The sequence below is a fragment of the Solanum pennellii genome, chromosome 4 (genome assembly GCF_001406875.1).
Source record: "Solanum pennellii chromosome 4, SPENNV200".
NCBI lineage: Eukaryota > Viridiplantae > Streptophyta > Magnoliopsida > Solanales > Solanaceae > Solanum > Solanum pennellii.
Genome location: NC_028640.1, coordinates 57,879,451 through 57,898,177, shown reverse-complemented (window position 1 = coordinate 57,898,177; position 18,727 = coordinate 57,879,451). Strand labels below are relative to the sequence as shown.

Below are 18,727 nucleotides of genomic sequence, written 5' to 3'. Positions count from 1 at the left end.
AGAAATGTTGAGTATGCTTCAGTCATTTTTTAAAATAATAAGTTACCTAGTTTTAGGATGAATTTGAATTTTAAATATTTGTTAGGTTATTTTAATTGTTGAGATTATTTAGTCTTTTTAAATTTTTGTTATGCATATTATTATAGATTATGTTATCAATTTGACTATTTAAAACACTATTATGCTTGATAAAATATCGAGACATTTTCAATCTTTTTGTGTTGAAAAGCACCAATAGAATAGTTATGTTAGTAATTATTCGGAAAAGGGCCTAAAATACCCTTGAAGTATTGAAAATTGTACAAAATTACCCTCCATCCACCTATTGGCTCCAAAATGCCCTTTTCATCCACCTATTGGCTCCAAAATACCCTTGTCATCCACCTTTGGGTTCAAAATTAACCACTTTTTTAATTGTTTTAAAATTAAATTCTTTAAGTATTTTTTAAAATACTTGACGTTCAACTATTGATTATAATTTTAATTTATTAATATAATTTATAAATCAACCCACTACCCACTCATTACTAACTAAACCTCACTCAATTAATAATCCAATTATAATATCAAAATTGTCATAAACACTACTAAAACACGATGAAATTATAGATTCTTGAAAATGACGTCCAAAATTATTCGAGTCCGAATAAAAACCCCAATTAAATTTTGATTGAGCCGCTTATTTAGGAGGACACTTTCTTTCAAAATTGAATTAGAAATTTATGATTAAAGGTAAACAAGTAATACATCCCGAATTAATTCATGCACTGTTTTTAAATATAATTTTTTAAATATTTATGATTTGTTTTAAAACCTTTAATACATTATTTTGAAAAAAGTTACCTATGAAGTAACATCACATAATTGAGACGTAAGAATAATTAAGATGAACATAGTCAGACTTTTAAGTTTATCGGTGATTTTTATTTAGCCACTTGAATGTATGATACACTCAATTGGCAGTAGCTTGCATTAATAATGTGATGGGTTTATTAAGAGAAATTTAATTAGTAATGGGTGGGTAATGGATTGATTTATAAATTATACTAATAAGTTAAATTATAACAAATAGTTGAGCACCACGTATTTTAAAAAATATTTAAATAGTTTAAATATAAAACCGTTAAATAAGTGGTCAATTTTGAACCAAAAGGTGGATGACAAGGGTATTTTGGACCCAATAGGTGGGTGGAAAGGGTATTTTGGAGCCAATAGGTGGATGGAGGGTAATTTTGTACCATTTTCAATACTGTAAGGGTATTTTAGGCCCTTTTCCGGTAATTATTTTCTTAATGAGTGTGTCAAGTAGTGGTGAAGCCAAAATTTTCACTAAGAATTCAAAATCCAATAATTAAGTAGATATACAAACTAGCCGAAAATGATTTGACATCTACCGTATATATACATAAAAAATATTTTTAATATAATAAATAATATAATTTTTCGTTAAAAGATTTCAGATGAACACTTGAACACTAAGGTAACTCCATCCTTGATGGGAGTATTCTAGAATGAGGGGAATACTGCTTTAAGGCATCTTTGCTTGAGCAGTGGAGTGGTCCTTTTTGCTTCTTTAATAATCACCATCTACTACACCAAAAGTTAGAACAAAAATATTAATTGAATGTTTCACTACTCAAGCCCTTACTACTATATAATATCCACCAAATGCATAATCATTCATTCACAGAGCAAGTTAATTTCTGTTACATGATGAATTGCTCATTGTCTTTTTTATCGTACTATATAGTACTTTTAGTGCTTGCATTTTGTGATCTTCCGCTTAGAGCTGAAGGTCGAGCCTTCTTCGTGTTTGGTGATTCACTAGTAGATAACGGTAACAATAATTACTTAGTTACTAGTGCCAGGGCAGATTCTCCCCCCTATGGCATTGACTATCCTACTCATCGTGCCACAGGTCGATTTTCCAATGGACTCAACATACCTGATATTATAAGTATGAAAATTATATTTTAGTTATATATAATTTGATTGATTGAATTTTTCTTTATATTATCAGTCGAATTTAAGCGTATTGTCATATGTTAGTATTTATATTTATTCTTTACGAAATTTTTAGAATTCGTTTGGCTATAAAAATTATTCGCTTTTTTTAGAAGAATTTTTCGCTTTTATTTGAAAATTTGTGTTTGATACTGAAAATTCTGAATCCATTTTGAAGTTGTAATTCAAATTTTGATTTTCAACATATTTTTTACTTTGAAGTTGTATAAGAGCATTCGAGCATGGATATCATTCCAATTATTTTTTTTGCAAAAAAGTATAACCATAAACAACTTTGATCCATTTGAATCTATCTTCCAACTTCAATTCCAAATTTCAAAAAAAAAAAAGATTGGAAAATATTTAAAATTTATGGTAAATTATTTATTAAGTTTATACACATTGATACTACGATAATTGTTAACATTATCAGACAATTTAATCTATATAACATGTTATTTTTAAGTTTACTACGTAAGTGTAAGTTAATTTGATAGGAAGGGTACACCTTGTTAATGGTAGGTAAGTAAGTAAACAGATGAGTAAAGATAACAACACAAAACATGAATTATTTTTTTATATATATATATTTTCACTTCGTCTGTTTCAATATGTGTAGTGATATTCGAAGCTCCTCTGATTAAAAAACTATATTATTATTATTATTATTATTATAAAATGTATAAAATGTCTCATTCTCTTTTGGAGTACTAATTAGGAAACCTATATTTATCACAAATATTCTAATGATGTGATTTATTTATTTATTTTAAGGTGAGCAATTGGGTATGGAGCCAACATTACCATATTTGGCTCCACAACTCACAGGAGATAGGCTTCTTGTTGGAGCAAACTTTGCTTCTGCTGGAGTTGGAATCCTAAATGACACTGGCATCCAATTTGTATGTGAAAATTCATCTCATTTTTTTCATTAATCCTTGCCTACTTAACTCAATTAATTAATTAATTTGGAATAAACTATAATAGTATGCCTATTTTTCATTCTGATTTTCTCTTTTCTTTTTCCATTCTACTTAAAATTAATTCTGGAATATATCTTTGATTCTCTTTTAGTCTCTCAGTTGAACTACCTAACTCCAGATTACTATTGTTCTGTTGTATTAGCCATGTTATATCATTATCTAATTCCTTTAACTTGACATCTGTTGATATTTATGTTTTTGAACTTTGAATGTACACGAGTAGATAGTTAAATTTGTATAAAATTGAAAAAATCGACACATTTGTCTTACATGGTGTCCTAAACGACAATTTTATCTCCTATATGGCATTATATTTATTTATTTTATACAAATCTGTGTGCCTACTCAAATTTAAGAGATATAGATATTTGTTGAAATGGAAGTGTATAACATATGTCAAACTTGAATGATGAATACTTAAATTATTGGATATCATGCACATAGCACTAGAAAGATTGTGAATTAATGTCTACTACAGTAAGTGACATGCTAAGGTTTATATTTGTAATTGAATTTTATGATATTTTTTCAGTTAAATATAATAAGAATTGGGAAACAATTGGAGTACTTTGAACAATATCAAAGGAGAGTAAGTGGTTTAATTGGAGCAGCACAAACAGAGCAGCTAGTAAACAGTGCCCTTATCCTCATCACTCTTGGTGGAAATGACTTTGTTAACAACTATTATTTGGTCCCTTTCTCTGCAAGATCTCGACAATTTTCTCTACCTGATTATGTTGTTTATCTTATCTCTGAATACAGAAAAATATTACAGGTAATCCCTCTTCATTTATGTAAACAAATCGATTTCTTTCTTTTTTTAATTAATTAACTGAGCTACGAAAATTTCAAAAAGGCTATGTAGTAGGGACATATATATAGTTATATGATGAATGCTTTGGTTGGTTGGTGCGACAGACTTGCTTATCACCACATGGTCATTAAGACCCCTTATCTGAAAATGTGCATTTATTTGAAACAAATTATGCACCACCTAACCAAAACAAGGTCCCCTACATAAGAGGAAATTTTCTATTAGCGGTGGAGCCAGAGTTTTTATTGAGCGGTTAAAAAAATCATGCTAAATAGTGCTATTAAATAAACTGTAAACATTGAAAAAATGTTGCAAATCAGATTCGAACCCACAAGCTTACTAGTTTCTCTGAACCCTCATTAGCACCTTACTTGTGTTGAGGGGGTTTAAAAATTAAATGCGTAGACATAAAATATAGATTTGATCTTCTATATACAGTATAATATAATTTTTCGATTCAGGACAAGCAAAGGTTAAAACTTATTTTTAGAATATGAACAAATAAAAGTAAACAGAAAGAGTGAGATATCGTGGACAAGTAATATAAGACGGAGAAGTTGTGTAATTGATATGGTTTTTGAGTTTTGCAGAAGTTGTATGATTTGGGAGGAAGAAGAGTATTAGTGACAGGTACTGGACCAATAGGTTGTGTGCCAGCAGAATTAGCACAGAGGAGTAGAAGTGGGGAATGTTCAGTAGAATTGCAGCGTGCAGCTGCTTTATTCAACCCTCAATTGACTCAAATGTTGGCTGATCTCAATTCACAAATTGGTGCTAATGTATTTATTGCTGCTAACACATATACTATGAACATGGATTTTGTATCTAATCCTCAAGCTTATGGTAAGTAATCAATCTCAACATACACCAATTCCCATAATTTTTCTCCTTTATTTGTTCAATTTGAACTTTGCATGTCCTCGTAAAAAGTAGTGATTCATATGAGTATTTTATTGTTATATTCATATTGATTGATATTTAATATTAGGTTTTGGAAAATGATTAGGAGAAAAAGTAATTACTGTTAAAGATGAAATTTACTAAAAAAATTCTTGTATATAGTTAAATATGACAGTGTTAAAGATGAAATTTACTAAAAAAATTCTTGATATATAGTTAAATATGACAGTGTAAAAGTAAAAGTTTATTTTTGGAACGGACAAAGAAAAGTGAATGGAGAAAGTATATATCCTTAATAGAAAGTGTTTAAGAACTCAGAAAAAATATAATCAAAATTAAATGATTGTAACCAGAGGCCGAGCTACCCTTGTTAAACTGAGTCAATAGACACCCTTCATTGGTCAGAAAATTATACTAGGATATATATGTATGTTGAATTTCTTTTAATACAATACATGTATTTCATTTTTGTGGCACTCTATATATACTTTTTTATATTTTGACTTTTGTCTGTTGACTAAAAGTTTAGCGTACTCATAAAAATTTATCAAACAATAAGTGTGAATTCAATTTTCACAGGATTTGTGACATCAAAGATAGCATGTTGTGGACAAGGACCGTACAATGGAATAGGGCTATGTACACCATTATCAAACTTGTGTCCAAATAGGGACATATATGCATTTTGGGATCCATTCCATCCATCTGAAAGGGCAAATAGGATCATTGTTCAGCAGATATTGACTGGTTCATCCCAGTACATGAGCCCAATGAACCTCAGCACCATTATGGCTTTGGACTCTAGGACCTAATTAATTAATTAATTCTCCTCAATGTTTCAACATTTTATCATTTATTTGTGTCTTGCTTCATTTTGAGTGTGCTGTTTTAAACTATATATTATTATTATTATTCTTGTATCGTCACCTTTTTTTGTTATATTTTGTAATATCATAAAACTAGAGGAGTGGTGTTGGTATGTAATATATATGTATGTGCGGAATGGTTCTTCATTTACCATCATAAGGTCATTGTAATGTAATGGAGTTCACTTTTATCGCTCTATGTTCCATGTTTTCCATATTTCACTTTTTCATATACGTAGCGTATGTATCTTTTATAAGAGATTTTTATTTTTACACGTATGAGTTTTAAAAAAATTGTTTTCTTTTATTCAGATTATAACAGAGCAAAATATCTCATTTCCTCACATAAGCATTGTGTTGAAATGAAATGGAAGTTGCCGCTTCCTATCAATAATTTCACAAATTATACTCTCTGATTTTGAATATTTATCCTTTTTTATCTTAATATAAAATCTATTACATTTTTAGAAGAAATAATTTTCTTGAGATTTATCATCTCGAAATGTATCTCCCCACCACCACATACTCGGACTTGCAACAAGATCTAAACATAACTTTACTACAAACCATGCATTCAAGTATAGTTTTCTAACTTCTTATCTAACAGCATTCTTCACTTTGGTAAACCATAAAGACCAAATCTGTGTTGGTTGGACTTTTGAATCGCCGGAAAAGTCTGGTTGGTCACGAGAGAAGTCTATCAAGTTGACTGGGAGTGCAACTGTGTAAATTTGAAAAGAAAACCATAAAATTACCTTTTTTAACTTTTGAACCCCTAAATTACTCACCCTCTTTTCTTATAAATAAAAAAATAAAAATACAAAAGGCGATGGCCTTTCTCGCTATGGTGTCGCATTTTGAAAATCGCCTGCGTCACCACAAAGCAAATAGGCAATGAAGGATCGACTCGCCTCGCCATCAGCGACGAGACAATCGCCTTTCACAACACTGGGGCTACATAAATAGTGTTTGGGCAATAATGGGGAATTTTAACTGCATAATGAATACAAATGAAAGGCTGGGACAGAAATCAGGGAGTTTAGCCTATGTGCTGAAGAATGTGAGCTTCAAAGACCTCAAATAATGAGGTGTCCTTACATTTGGATTTTGGAATAATAAGCAAAAGTGGGAAGAAAGAGTGGTATGGACTAAAATAGATAGGGTCTTCATTAACATGAATTGGATTTTACACAACTGCCAGCATCTGAAGTCTGCTTTATGAATGAAGGGATCTATGATCATTACACTGCAATCGTAAGTTGTGTGGAATTGCATATGATTTTTGTTTTATTTGTTTAAACAAAACTTACAGGCCTCATTGAAAGTAAAACATGCAAACTGACAAATGGAGGAAAAGAAAGAAAAAGAAAAGCAACCCCCACAACTCTTACTGTCATCCCTACATTTAAGATAGTTTAATATTACATAACCTGCATCTACAATCAGAATATACAACATGAGCCCCAAAAATGGGGTTTAACAAAGAGAAAATGTTAAAACTTTTCTCTTGCTTGATATTGCCATCCCTACATATCTCTTACTTGAAATGAACATCTACGTAGCTCACTGGTCCTCGAATTAACTGCTAAACAGACGGCTCTTGTTAAATCAGATAACTTTCACTGGACATTAGGTTCTTCAATGGGGCAAAACTCCACAACAAGATGGCTCTAAAAAGAAACATGCTTCGCCACATTCTCATTCATCCGCCAGATATGCATTAAAAAGCATACAGCATACTAGGTCACACATGTGAGAGGAACACATCAAAACAACAAGAGTACCTGACGCTTCAAGACCCAAAGTTTGCTCTGGTTCTCAAAGGGCTAAAACGACTGTCCCATGTTTTGGCATTCGCGACATCTCTGACAACAGCCAATTCATTCACAGGAATTGGTCAAGTTGAAGGTTTGCTCCTCCCATTTGGCATCGTAGTATTCCCACTGGAATCTCGCTTTGCTTTGAAAACACCCCAGAGATAGTACTTACCCTGAAATCCTGCCAATTTATTTTCAAAGCAGATTAACAACGAGCCTCAGATAACACAAAACCTAGAAGACATGTAATATTTAATATGAACACCCTTAATTCAAGTTTATAGTGTTGCATTCAAGTTGGCAGGCTTATGACGGAAAGAGTTCAGATTTTATTTTATTATATTATACTACAAATGGACCCAAACTTCCTGGTGACTATTTTTAGGAAAAATAACCTCTATCAAATTTAATAGAGTTCTCAAAAAGCATTAACCCATTGGCAATATGACAAGTTATAAACCTTCATCTTTTATAAGCATGAAAGATGCTGGTTTAGTTTGTTCACTTTGTTGAAAGGATATGATAAGAAGCAACTTTCTAAGAAACTGGACTTGATCCAATATGCACATAGCTAACTCTGCCCTGTGCTTTGGGGCTTGAAAAATGAACCATTTGAAGTCTCGCTTTTCAAAGCCACAGAAAGGCACTGTCTCTCTGCCTTACAGTTTTTTGGTAACCTGACCACCAATCCTCGACTTCTAATTACCATATCTCCTTACAATCAACGACAAAAATTCTCCAATTTCTTTCAGCTTTTTCCCATGAAGTTAATTTTGCCATCAGTTTGAACTTTTAATGGCATAAAAATGGACCTGAAGCGCTTTTTTAGCAATACAATATACACAATAATGAGAAGCACGAGAACATGGTCTCTTGTTTAGCAAGCATATCTTCGGGGAAAACCAAAATAAGAAGGACATGTAGACAGTGAAACAAAGGATCAAATAACAACTCACTCCAGTATAGCAAGGGAAGTTCTGTAGAAGTGAAAACCAAAAGCTCAGCATTTGTTACGGTTGCTCGTAGAGCAAGTTCTTCGCCGATCATCTGCTCCACCAACTGATCGAACTCTTTTTCACATCTAAATCAAGAAAAACAGGAGGATAATAAACCAAATTTTGATAAAACAACCTGGTCAATGGTGAACTTATAAAAGTAATTACCTTGTGTCTGATGGAAAAAAATACAATGCGATGTTATCATCAGTGGGCTCTGATATGGTGAAACTCTTAGGCCATACATCAGACTTTGGAAGCATTTCCAGTTGAAGCAAAGCTGGAAACAAGCTTGCTTCTTCATAAACCTTTTGACATGCTTTAACCGATAGGTGAGCTAAAAGTCCATCAAATGTCTCATACTCTTTGTTCAGTATGTTAAAGCTACCCCTGTCAGATCACCAAAAAGGATAAATTTGCATTAGCACCACAATAAATCCATAAGTTAGATTATATCCTGAACTAAAATTCAATAAATATCTTCTGACCTCCAAATGAAATCGACAAGAGGCAACGCTCGTTCCTGGCCAGCATGTTGGGGTTCATTTGGCTGTTCACCTTTTAAAAATTGAGAAGGCTCTTCATTGAAAACAGTTCCAATTTGAGGTGTTAATCTTATATATTTTCCAGGCACCGACTCCTTTTCTTGATGATTGCCAGACGATGATATACTCTCTGTTTTTTCAGTCATTCCAGAAGACTTGCGCTGTGCGCTAGGCTGAACATCTCCCTCACAAGATCTCTTCAAATGGAAAGCTTGAAAATTTTCTCTCGCTAGCTTGTCCAGTGGGGCAGTAACTTCTTCCTTTGATTGCTTAGCTGGCAATGGAGAAACATTAGCTGATTGAGTTCGTTCATTGCACCCAATGCTCTTCTGTGACTCATGGGATTGCTCAGAAGAGCTACGTTCTAGTCTTGGCTCATATATTTCATCTCTCAATGAGGTAGGACTAGATTTTTTCTTGCTCATCTTCATGCCTGAAGTATCACCCCCTATCTGGCGATGCTCTACCATTTCAATCCGAGAAGGTGGCTCCTGAAGTTGTTGAAGCCTACCTTCACACCTCTTTAATGTTGTCTCGGGAACATCAATATTTACTTCAGAACTCACTTTACAATGTCTTGAACTAGTGCAATCCTTATTTCCTACTGTGATGGCATCAGATTTCTTGATGTTTAGTTCGCCTAGCTCTTTCACTTCACAGTCATCGCAGACCCAATAAACAAATTCATCAAATGTCACATTTTCAAGGCAGTAGCTGAAAAAATAAGCAAAGATCAACAAACCATATAAAGAAACACAAAAGAGATTACCTGTAATCCATCTTGGTTTACAATTTCCAGTAAATTTTTTCTTTTCCAGTTAGTTTTTGAGTATTGTGCTATTTCTGTAGTTCTCTCTCTCTCTCTCTCTCTCTCTCTCTCTATATATATATATATATATATATATATATATATATATATTCAATGAAAACTATGTTTTATTGATTCATTTCTTTTACTTGGAGAGTCTAATCGAGTACCTTGAAAAAACTCTACCTTTTTTGTCTAGAATAATCTTGTTCAATTTTGATGTTAGTTTTATTACTGCTTGATTTGTTCAGAAGATGCTAATAACTTGCTATATTATATGACTTGCAAAAGAATAGTTTACTCATGTTTCAAATATTGTTTCTGTTTGCTTATTCGTCTATTTCATAGAATATGAGAAAAGAATGTCATAAGTACATGCAATGCAGTTGTTGCAGAATTGTGTGGAATTGATAGCAGTGAGAACAAGAAATGTAAGTGGTTTTGGTGATAAAAGTTGGGGCTTTGAGGTCAGAAACATTTGCCAGAAGGGGAGAAAACAAAATTCATTTTGAGGTGTACTATGCAATTTTTTGAACTATATATTTAACACTTTCCAAAGCTCCAGCAATATGAATCATTTTACTCTGAACGGTCGCTCTTTGCACTTTAATAGCCTAGGAACTACCCTCCCTTATGTGTAGTCTTGTTATTTGTATTTCATGCTCGTTTTTATTTATAGTTCTTCTTGAATACTTTAACTTCCCTGTGAAGCAAAAGGCCTCTAATTAATTTTAGCCCTAAACGTGTAATTATGTCTTGTTCTTTATGATTTTGAATAATTTGTGAATGAAAGTTAAAGTGCTATAAGTATGTAAAAAGAGAGCTTCTCCGAATTTGACAATAATTGATAGGAAACAGAACTCCTTTAAAAATCCTTTATATGAGTATACAAGAAGTCGAAGAATAGGCTTAAGCTATTAGGAAATAAAGCATTTCGTTTCAATTTGTAAAACACAATAGAGATGACATGTCACCCCATTGCTCTCAATTTTCATGTGATGGACTAACACCTGATTCAATCACATTGAAAAGAGAATTTTTTTGACAACAAAAAAGAGAATTATATCCATTGTGTCAAAGAACCTTACTTATAGTTGTCGTTGTCAACTTAACTACTCATATATATACATATAAATAGGTAGAATTTTTGTGTAAGATTGTATATTATATGATTTTTAAAAGTTCATACTCATTGACATACGGTTTACGCACACGTACCCAGAACTAGTAAAAATAAAATGCAAGCTCGTGGATGGTCTAATGGGTCACCTAGATTTTAGTTTTTTCCAACATTAAGAAGAGAAGATGATATTGAATTAGTTATTAGTTAAGTTAATATTATAAAGTAAATGGAAGACAAAGAGTTTGTTTTGGTTGTACTTAGGCCGAGACTGGTAGTAGCACTAGCTACTAAGCTAAGCCTTCTAAAAGGTCGTCATAAAGAATGGAGTAGGAACAACTAAAAATAACCGGAGAGAAAGAAAGGACCAATTTTTGTCACAAATCAGTAACCTAGATTCTATTTAAGACCAAAGAATCCCGACTGAGGACGAGAAACTACAAAAAGCATACTTGGCTATGGAATTTGAAGAGGTAACAAGAAATGAAGAACTAGCTTCGAGACAAAGATCAAGGGTTCAATAAATAAAAAATGGAGATAAAACACCAAATATTTCCATAAGGTGGCCACTACTCACAAGAGGTTCAACGCAATTGATGTTTTGAAGGTAGAGGGAGAAGAAATCACTAATGCTGATGGCATCAAAAACTCCACTATGAGCTTTTATCAAGAACTAGGTCAGATTTCAACATATTATGAAGAGCAAGATTGGCTGGAAAGATAACTTAAAAAGGCATAATACATAAATGTCCTTTCACTTGGTCTCATTTCACATATGTTGATGGCATCAAAAACTCCACTATGAGCTTCTATCAAGAACTAGGCCAGATTTCAACATATTATGAAGAGCAAGATTGGCTGGAAAGATAATTTCAAAACGCATAATACATAAATATGCCCTTTAACTTGCCTCATTTCACATTTAAGCCCTTCAACTTTGGTATGTACAAGTAGACACTTAAACTTGTATAAAGTTGAACAAATACACACACATGTCCTACATGGAATTTTTTGTCCTACGTGGTGTCCTACATGTATTATGCCACGTAGGACTCATGTGTCTACTTGTTCAAGTTCATACAAGTTTAAGTGTCTACCTATGTGAAATGAGGTAAAGTTAAAGGGCACATTCATGTATTACGCCATTTAAAAAAGAGGAAATATTAAGGCTGTGATTGGTCCAAAGGGCGGGTCACAAATGGATTTCTCGGTTATCAAAAAAAAAAAAAGAGGAAATATCAAATGATATCAGATTATGTACGGTGAACAAAGAACCTGGGCTAGAAGGCTTCCCACCCAATGTCAATTTTCCAAGATTTCTGGGATATGTTGAAGGATGATATACTTCAAACACTACAGAATTTTCATTCCCAACAGGTTTTTGAGTAGAGTTTTAATGCAACCTATGTGGCTTTGATTCCAAAGAAGGTGGGAGCTATTGAGTTGAGGGATCATAACTGGAATAGGCAAAATAATTGCTTAAGTGCTGGTAGAAAGACTAAAGAAGGTGATTGACAAGTTGATCAGGACTCATCGGTGGCCCTCATAAAGGGAAGACAAATTATGGAGTTATGTACAAACTGGATACAGACAAGGCTTATGAACATCTCAACTGGAACTTCCTTCTCTGTATCCTCAAACAAATGGATTTGGCAACAGCTCGTCGAAATGGATAGAATTCTGCACCAAAACTACCAGGTTCCCAATTTTGGTTAATGGAAAACCAGCTGTTTTCAGCAGAGAGGGGACTCAGACAGGACTCAAAAGGGAGATCTTTCTGTCACCCTTGTTATTTATTATAGCCGTGGAGAGTTTCAACAACATGGCGAAGATTGCCACAGAAAACAGATGGATACAAGGCTTCAGAATTGAAAACAGGGTTGGTTGATGAGATACTGGAAATACGCAACCTACTTACTATATGCGGATGACAGTTTTCTGTAATGCTAAGCCTGAGCAAATCAGTTATCTCAGGGTGATGCTAATCATTTTCTACGCTATATCAGGATTGAAAGTAAACCGGAGGAAAAAAAACATGTTTCCCATCAATGATACTTCACAAATTTAGGTGTTGGCAAACATTTTGGTTTATGGGATGGAAAAGCTACCCACTGTATAGCTTGGAATGCCTTTGGGTTCAAAACACAAGGCACTTGAAATGTGGGATGGCATTATTGAGAAAACTGGAAGAAGTTGGCATTGTGGAAGTCACAGTATCTCTCTTGACGAGGCAGAATAATTTTAATCAACTCAGTTTTGGACTATTTACTAACATACGTGATGCCACAATTTTCCATGCCAAGTAAGGTAATCAAAGCTGTGGGCACATTGAGAGGGAACTTTCTGTGGCATGGGCCGCATGGCAACAAAGATGCCAAAGGGTTTAATCTGGTGAAGTGGGAGATAGTACAACAGAACAGGGAACAAGGAGTATGGGGGTCAAAAAATTTAGCTGCAAAACAACAGTTGACTCATGAAATGGCTTTGGAGATATAACAAGGAGGGACGAGCCCTTTGGAAGGAGGTCATTCAACAGAAGTATGGGCAGATGAGCCATGGTGCAATGATGAAGTCACAGACACTTTTGGAGTTGAAGTTTGGAGAACTATTAGGTCCTTATGGGCACCTCTAAGTAGGAACATAAGCTACCATGTGGGTAATGTAAGAATGATAATTTTCTGGAAAGACAACTGGACTAGGAAAGACTCATCGCAGGAAACTTTCCCTGATCCAGCTGCTATCTGCACAAATCCAGACATCGCAACTTGAAGAGAGTGGACAGCACAAAGCTGGAATCAAATCTTCAGAAGACAGTGGACAACTTGATGAGCAGAGGTATGACACTGTGATCCAGATGCTTCCTGTGTAAAGAAACAGCTGAGACAGTCAACCGTCTATTTCTGCATTGTCCATTCACACCTCACTTGTGGAGAATCATCCTAAACTTTAAGGGTATATCATGGACTATGCCAGGCAAGATAACAGAGGCTTTTAGCAGCTGGGAGGGGAACATGTTCACATGCCAAGGATAGGAGTAGATGGAGAATTGAGCTTGTATCTGGTGGACAATTTGGAAGGAGAGGAATTCCAAATGTTTTGAGAGCTTAGAGAATGATGTGCAGAAGATCAAGTTGAACTTCATCTTACTGCTATGTTTTTGGTGTAATCAATTTTTTTCTAATGATACTGTGTCTATCATAGATGTTCTAGATTCTTTATAGCTAGAGAGGAAAGACACTAGAGCTCTATTGTAAATATGGTTTCAGTACTACCCAAGTACTGTTTTGATCCTTGAAATGATACAAAATTACTGATTTCAAAAAAAGAAGACTATTGAATGATCGGGAAGTAGAAAGGATAGTTAAATTGTAAGGATGAGGGATATATTCTCTGGGACAACCACTGGACAAGAACAATTAGATGGAGACACTATGAAGATGGGAAGTTCTCAGTGAATAAAGTTTGCGAGAGGAATCTATTTGAGATGGCAGAAAGTCTCAAGGGTCCATGGAAAGCTACTTGGAAAAGCATGGCCCCAACAAAGGTGAAATGTTTAGCTTGGCTAGTAGCTAAGATAGCATGTCTCACCCATGAGGCACACCAGAAGATGAAACTTCAGATTGCTTTCCATGGAGGTGGTCAGCAAATCCTTAATGCTAAGGAATACAAGTTACCAGCTTTCAAAAATAAAATCACCCACATGAGATGATTTACGGTTATTATATGTTATTATGGTGTTATCACCAAGTGATAATTGAAGAATACATGTAAGCAATTGATATGCATATATATGATATATGTATATTGAGATACTTGTAATGAGTAGCAACATTACATATTGTTATCCAATGGCAGACACATTACGCCTGGAGCACCTTATACTAGAGTCTCGACTGTCAACAGTCTGATATTGATTCTTTGGGAGCTCCCTCACAACTTGACAATAACTTAATTTGAAAAAATTGTGAAGTATGTGTACTGATGCTCAGTTAATGTATTATGTGACTTTTACCCCCTTATTACTTTGAATTGAAATGAGTGCTGTTTTTTTATATTGTATATGTATGTGCATATATACTTCTCTCCTAAACAAAACGGCAATGGTTGATTGTCCACACACCGCTCACATCAATTGACCCCCTCTTTCTCATCCTTCAAAATTTTGTTAGTTGTCCTGGACTGCACCAGACTTGTGATCCACTAATAGAGAGAGATACTTTTAGTATTGCCCGGACAATTAGACATCCAACCCAACTGCAATAGCGGAGAGAGCGTTTCACTTTTTTATTTATCTGACTTTTCAATCATGATATTTTGACATTTTTCTAGGAGTTATGATTCTTAAGTCAGTCACGGTAATTGGAGAATTGCTTTTGCGAGCCTTGTGTTAGTAGACTATTAAATATTTGATCATTAGTGTCTTAGAGTTGTAGTTGTTGATGTTAGCGGATCTTTTATGTGTTGTGGTAATTGGTTAAAAGAAGGATAATTGGAATGCTCTTGGTACAGAGGAAACTCTATCAAATTTTTTCCATGAAAATGGGTAGGATTTCTAGGTGAGTCAAGCCTCACTTAGTGGAGGTAATGAATTGCAATAAAGAGATAGTACAATATTTGACATATAAAAATGATATTCAGTTGTTGATCTAACTTACCGGTGCACAGCAACTTCTAGGCATTTCACACAGAAAACATATGCGTTAGTGAAACCTTTGTCACCACAATTTAAACATAGTGTGCCCTGCAGTTAATTACAATAAAACAAATTAAAGATACATAAAATCATTATGCAAGAAATATACAACTAGGGGGAGAAGCCAAGTTTCTTGTTAGAGAGGAAAGAAACCATAGATGTAAAGATGCAGATTAGAGGTATGGAGCACTGAGTAGCCACTAGTCCGGCTCATCTAAATTTTTGCTGAGTTCCAGTTGAGTAAAATGCGTTCCCAGTTGAAGTCATATATAAGCTCACCGAGCTCTTGAGCCAAACAAAGAAAAAGTAAGATCCAGCTGAATTTGTGGATAAAGTGAAAGAATCGTGGACAGAATATAGAAAAAGACAGACCAAAATTTATTCTGTCAAAGAAGCTGCTGCTAATAAAAGGGAGATGACTGAGTGGAATAAAAGTAACTTTCAAGTTTGGATCATAGGAAAAGTCAGCAGCTAGCTGTTAGCATAAATAACTCATCTAGACAGTGAAAAGAATAACAAAACTAGACATTTCAAGAGGAGGTTGTTATAATCAATTTACAAATGGAGTTGGAAGACAAAGCCAAATATGAAGAAGTCACTTGAGATAAAGTTCAAGGATGTTATGGTTGAAACAAGGTGATACTAATACTAGTTTCTTTCACAAGATGGCAAATGTTCATAAGAGATACAGCCACATTGGGAGTTCAGAATTAATGGAATAACTATGGAGGATTCTAAGGAAATCAAAATTGAATTTTGAAGTTCTATCAGAACCTGTATGCTAATGGGGAAAACAGGAGTGCTAGGTTCAGCATGGGTGACTCTCTAAAATTATGGAGGAAGAAATATGGCTCCTAAAACCATTTGAAGAAGATGAAGTTCTGGAGATTGCAAGGCATGTGAAGGTGACAAAGCACCTAGGTTCAGATAAGCTTTACATGAGTTTCTACGAAACATGATGGTTAATGATTACAGAAGACGTAGTGAAGACCCTAGATCTTTTCCGTTACTTAGAAGAAGATTGTAGAAGGCTTCAACCTCACTTATATAATATTGCTCTGATTCCTAAGAAGAAAATTGTTTTGGAACTGAGAGATAAGGCCCATAAGCTTGACTGGTAGCTTCAAAAAAATCATTTCGAAGTTACTAGCAGAAAGATTTCAAAAGAAACAATTCATAAGTTGGTGGATGATGCACAAATGGCAATTATTAAAGGAAGGCAAATCATGGAGGTACACTTATCCCAAATGAATGCATTGACACTAGATTGGAGCAAAACTAGCAAGCTTATGGTGCATTTCAGATATTGTCCAATTTGCAAATATCAACAGGTTAATAACTTCACTTTATGTGCTAATAGATGGCGGCAGATGTATAGTTATAGCCTATAGGGATCCCCACAATTTTTCATATAGACCATTCGTAAAAATCTATGTTTTGAACCCATTCTTCAAAGAATTATGGACTTCAAATCCATAAAGATCAAATCTTGGATCCTTCAAATATAAATGATTTTTGACATATCCAAGTCAACTGTCATGCCATAACATAGAGGAGGTTTTATTTATATAAGAAACTTAATAACAAACTGTCCTTTGCATGTAGTCGGACAGCCTACAATCCACAGATAACGTCAGAAAGAAAGTTACCTAGTTGCACGCAGAAATGGTTTTTCAAATTAAGTTCATATATCTCATTTTCAATCAAACAAACACGGATCTAAGGATATACTTCATATCTTAGCCCAATGCTATATTATTGCTCTACCAAACAGCAGGTAAACAAAGAAGTGTTTTCCATTGGTAGCCGTAAATAAGGGAGTTGTTGCCAATAAATGCAAAATTCCAGACAACAACAAATCGTTGTTCCTTTTCAATGACTTGCAACCTATGTTACTCGGACTCTTAAAAAATTTCAACAGGTGCGTCTCGGATTCGCCAAAAGTAGTGTATTTTTGGAGAATCCGACACGGGTGCGGTATCAAAAATGCAGAGTCCGCGCAACTAAGTGTGCAACACAGGTCAAGAAACACAAAAACATAATTCTCTCTATGTGATGATATATAAAACTAAAACATTCAAGAAAACCCACATCTGTTGGGTGATCAGTAGATAAACACAACGCTAAAAATTAAAAAACATATCACCAACTCATTCTTCATCTTTAACATTTTTCACAAGGGTATGTTTGGTATGGAGGAAAACATTTTTGAGAAAATGTTTCCCTATTTTCTTATGTTTGGTTAGTCAAAATGTTACAAAAACAAGTTCCTTAAAAGTGAGGAAAATAAATTCCCTAATGAAAGTAGGGAAAACAAGTTGCTTAAGTAACATTTAGTTCAACCTCTCCTCCTCACCCACCTAATCCACCACCCCCACCCCTTGACCATCCCACCTCGCGCCACCCTCGAAATCCCACTACTCATCCCATCTCGTCACCATAAAAAATATTTTGCTATTAACATATAAATACTTTTGGGATAATATTTTCTCACTTACAAACCAAACACAAAAAAAAAACAAAAACAAATCCACTTGTTTATAGGAAATCCTTTTCCGTGAAAAACATTTTCTTCATACCAAACAAACCACCCAGTTAAAAATATAAGAATCTCATTAAGGGAAGGGACCCACTTTTTATTTTTCTCTGAGCTTGTTTGGATTAATTCTGTTATTCCACCAAAGAAAAAAAAAAGTACAAAACTGTTTAAAAGTTATTTTGAGAAATAAACTGACTGTTATTTTATCGGAAGGACATCATGGGGATTACTCCCTTTCCCTATAACAGTAGTCGTAATCAAAATTGGAAGCCGCCCAATTACACAGAACTGGCCAGAAATCTCAGAAAAATTAACGATTAGTTTAAAATTGAAGCAAGGAAGAAAATAGCGGAAGCACCAAGAAACTTACCATAATTTCGAAGACCCACCGGAACTGTGTGTATGTTCACCGGAAGTAATGTATGTTTGAATATCAAAAAGATAATCAAAAGATTTTGTGTTTTCCCTCCTCTTTGAGTTCCCCAATCCCTAAAATACCCACCCAAAAAACCCACAGTAGCAAAACACAAAGGTACTATCTCCCTTTTTGTTTATTTTATTTAACGCGAGTCTTAGTTTAAGGTGTTAGTTCAAAAATATATTTGCCATCAATAATGTCATATATATATATATATATATATAT

At 34.1% G+C, this 18,727-nt stretch overlaps 2 protein-coding genes across 3 annotated transcripts; one reads left to right on the top strand and one right to left on the bottom strand.

Annotated features, from left to right (window-relative positions):
* Positions 1-1,635: 1,635 nt before the first annotated feature.
* On the top strand, positions 1,636-5,743 carry LOC107017907 (GDSL esterase/lipase At5g33370-like). The gene is made up of 5 exons (XM_015218194.2): positions 1,636-1,957; positions 2,779-2,906; positions 3,520-3,762; positions 4,392-4,644; positions 5,281-5,743. Exons 1-5 carry the CDS (start codon positions 1,669-1,671, stop codon positions 5,511-5,513), a joined length of 1,146 nt encoding a protein of 381 aa, XP_015073680.1. The 5' UTR covers positions 1,636-1,668; the 3' UTR covers positions 5,514-5,743.
* Positions 5,744-6,746: 1,003 nt separating this feature from the next.
* LOC107015994 lies at positions 6,747-18,643 on the bottom strand. 2 transcript variants are annotated; one of them, XM_015216461.2, is made up of 6 exons: positions 18,455-18,643; positions 15,508-15,593; positions 8,868-9,638; positions 8,548-8,769; positions 8,341-8,465; positions 6,747-7,565 (listed from the first exon to the last, which is right to left on the bottom strand). In XM_015216461.2, the coding sequence occupies exons 1-6, from the start codon at positions 18,455-18,457 to the stop codon at positions 7,465-7,467; spliced, it is 1,308 nt and encodes a 435-aa protein (XP_015071947.1). In that variant the 5' UTR covers positions 18,458-18,643; the 3' UTR covers positions 6,747-7,464. The 2 variants fall into 2 exon arrangements, with proteins under 2 accessions (XP_015071947.1, XP_015071948.1); XM_015216462.2 differs by lacking the exon at positions 18,455-18,643 and adding an exon at positions 15,699-18,050.
* Between the last annotated feature and the right edge of the window lie 84 nt (positions 18,644-18,727).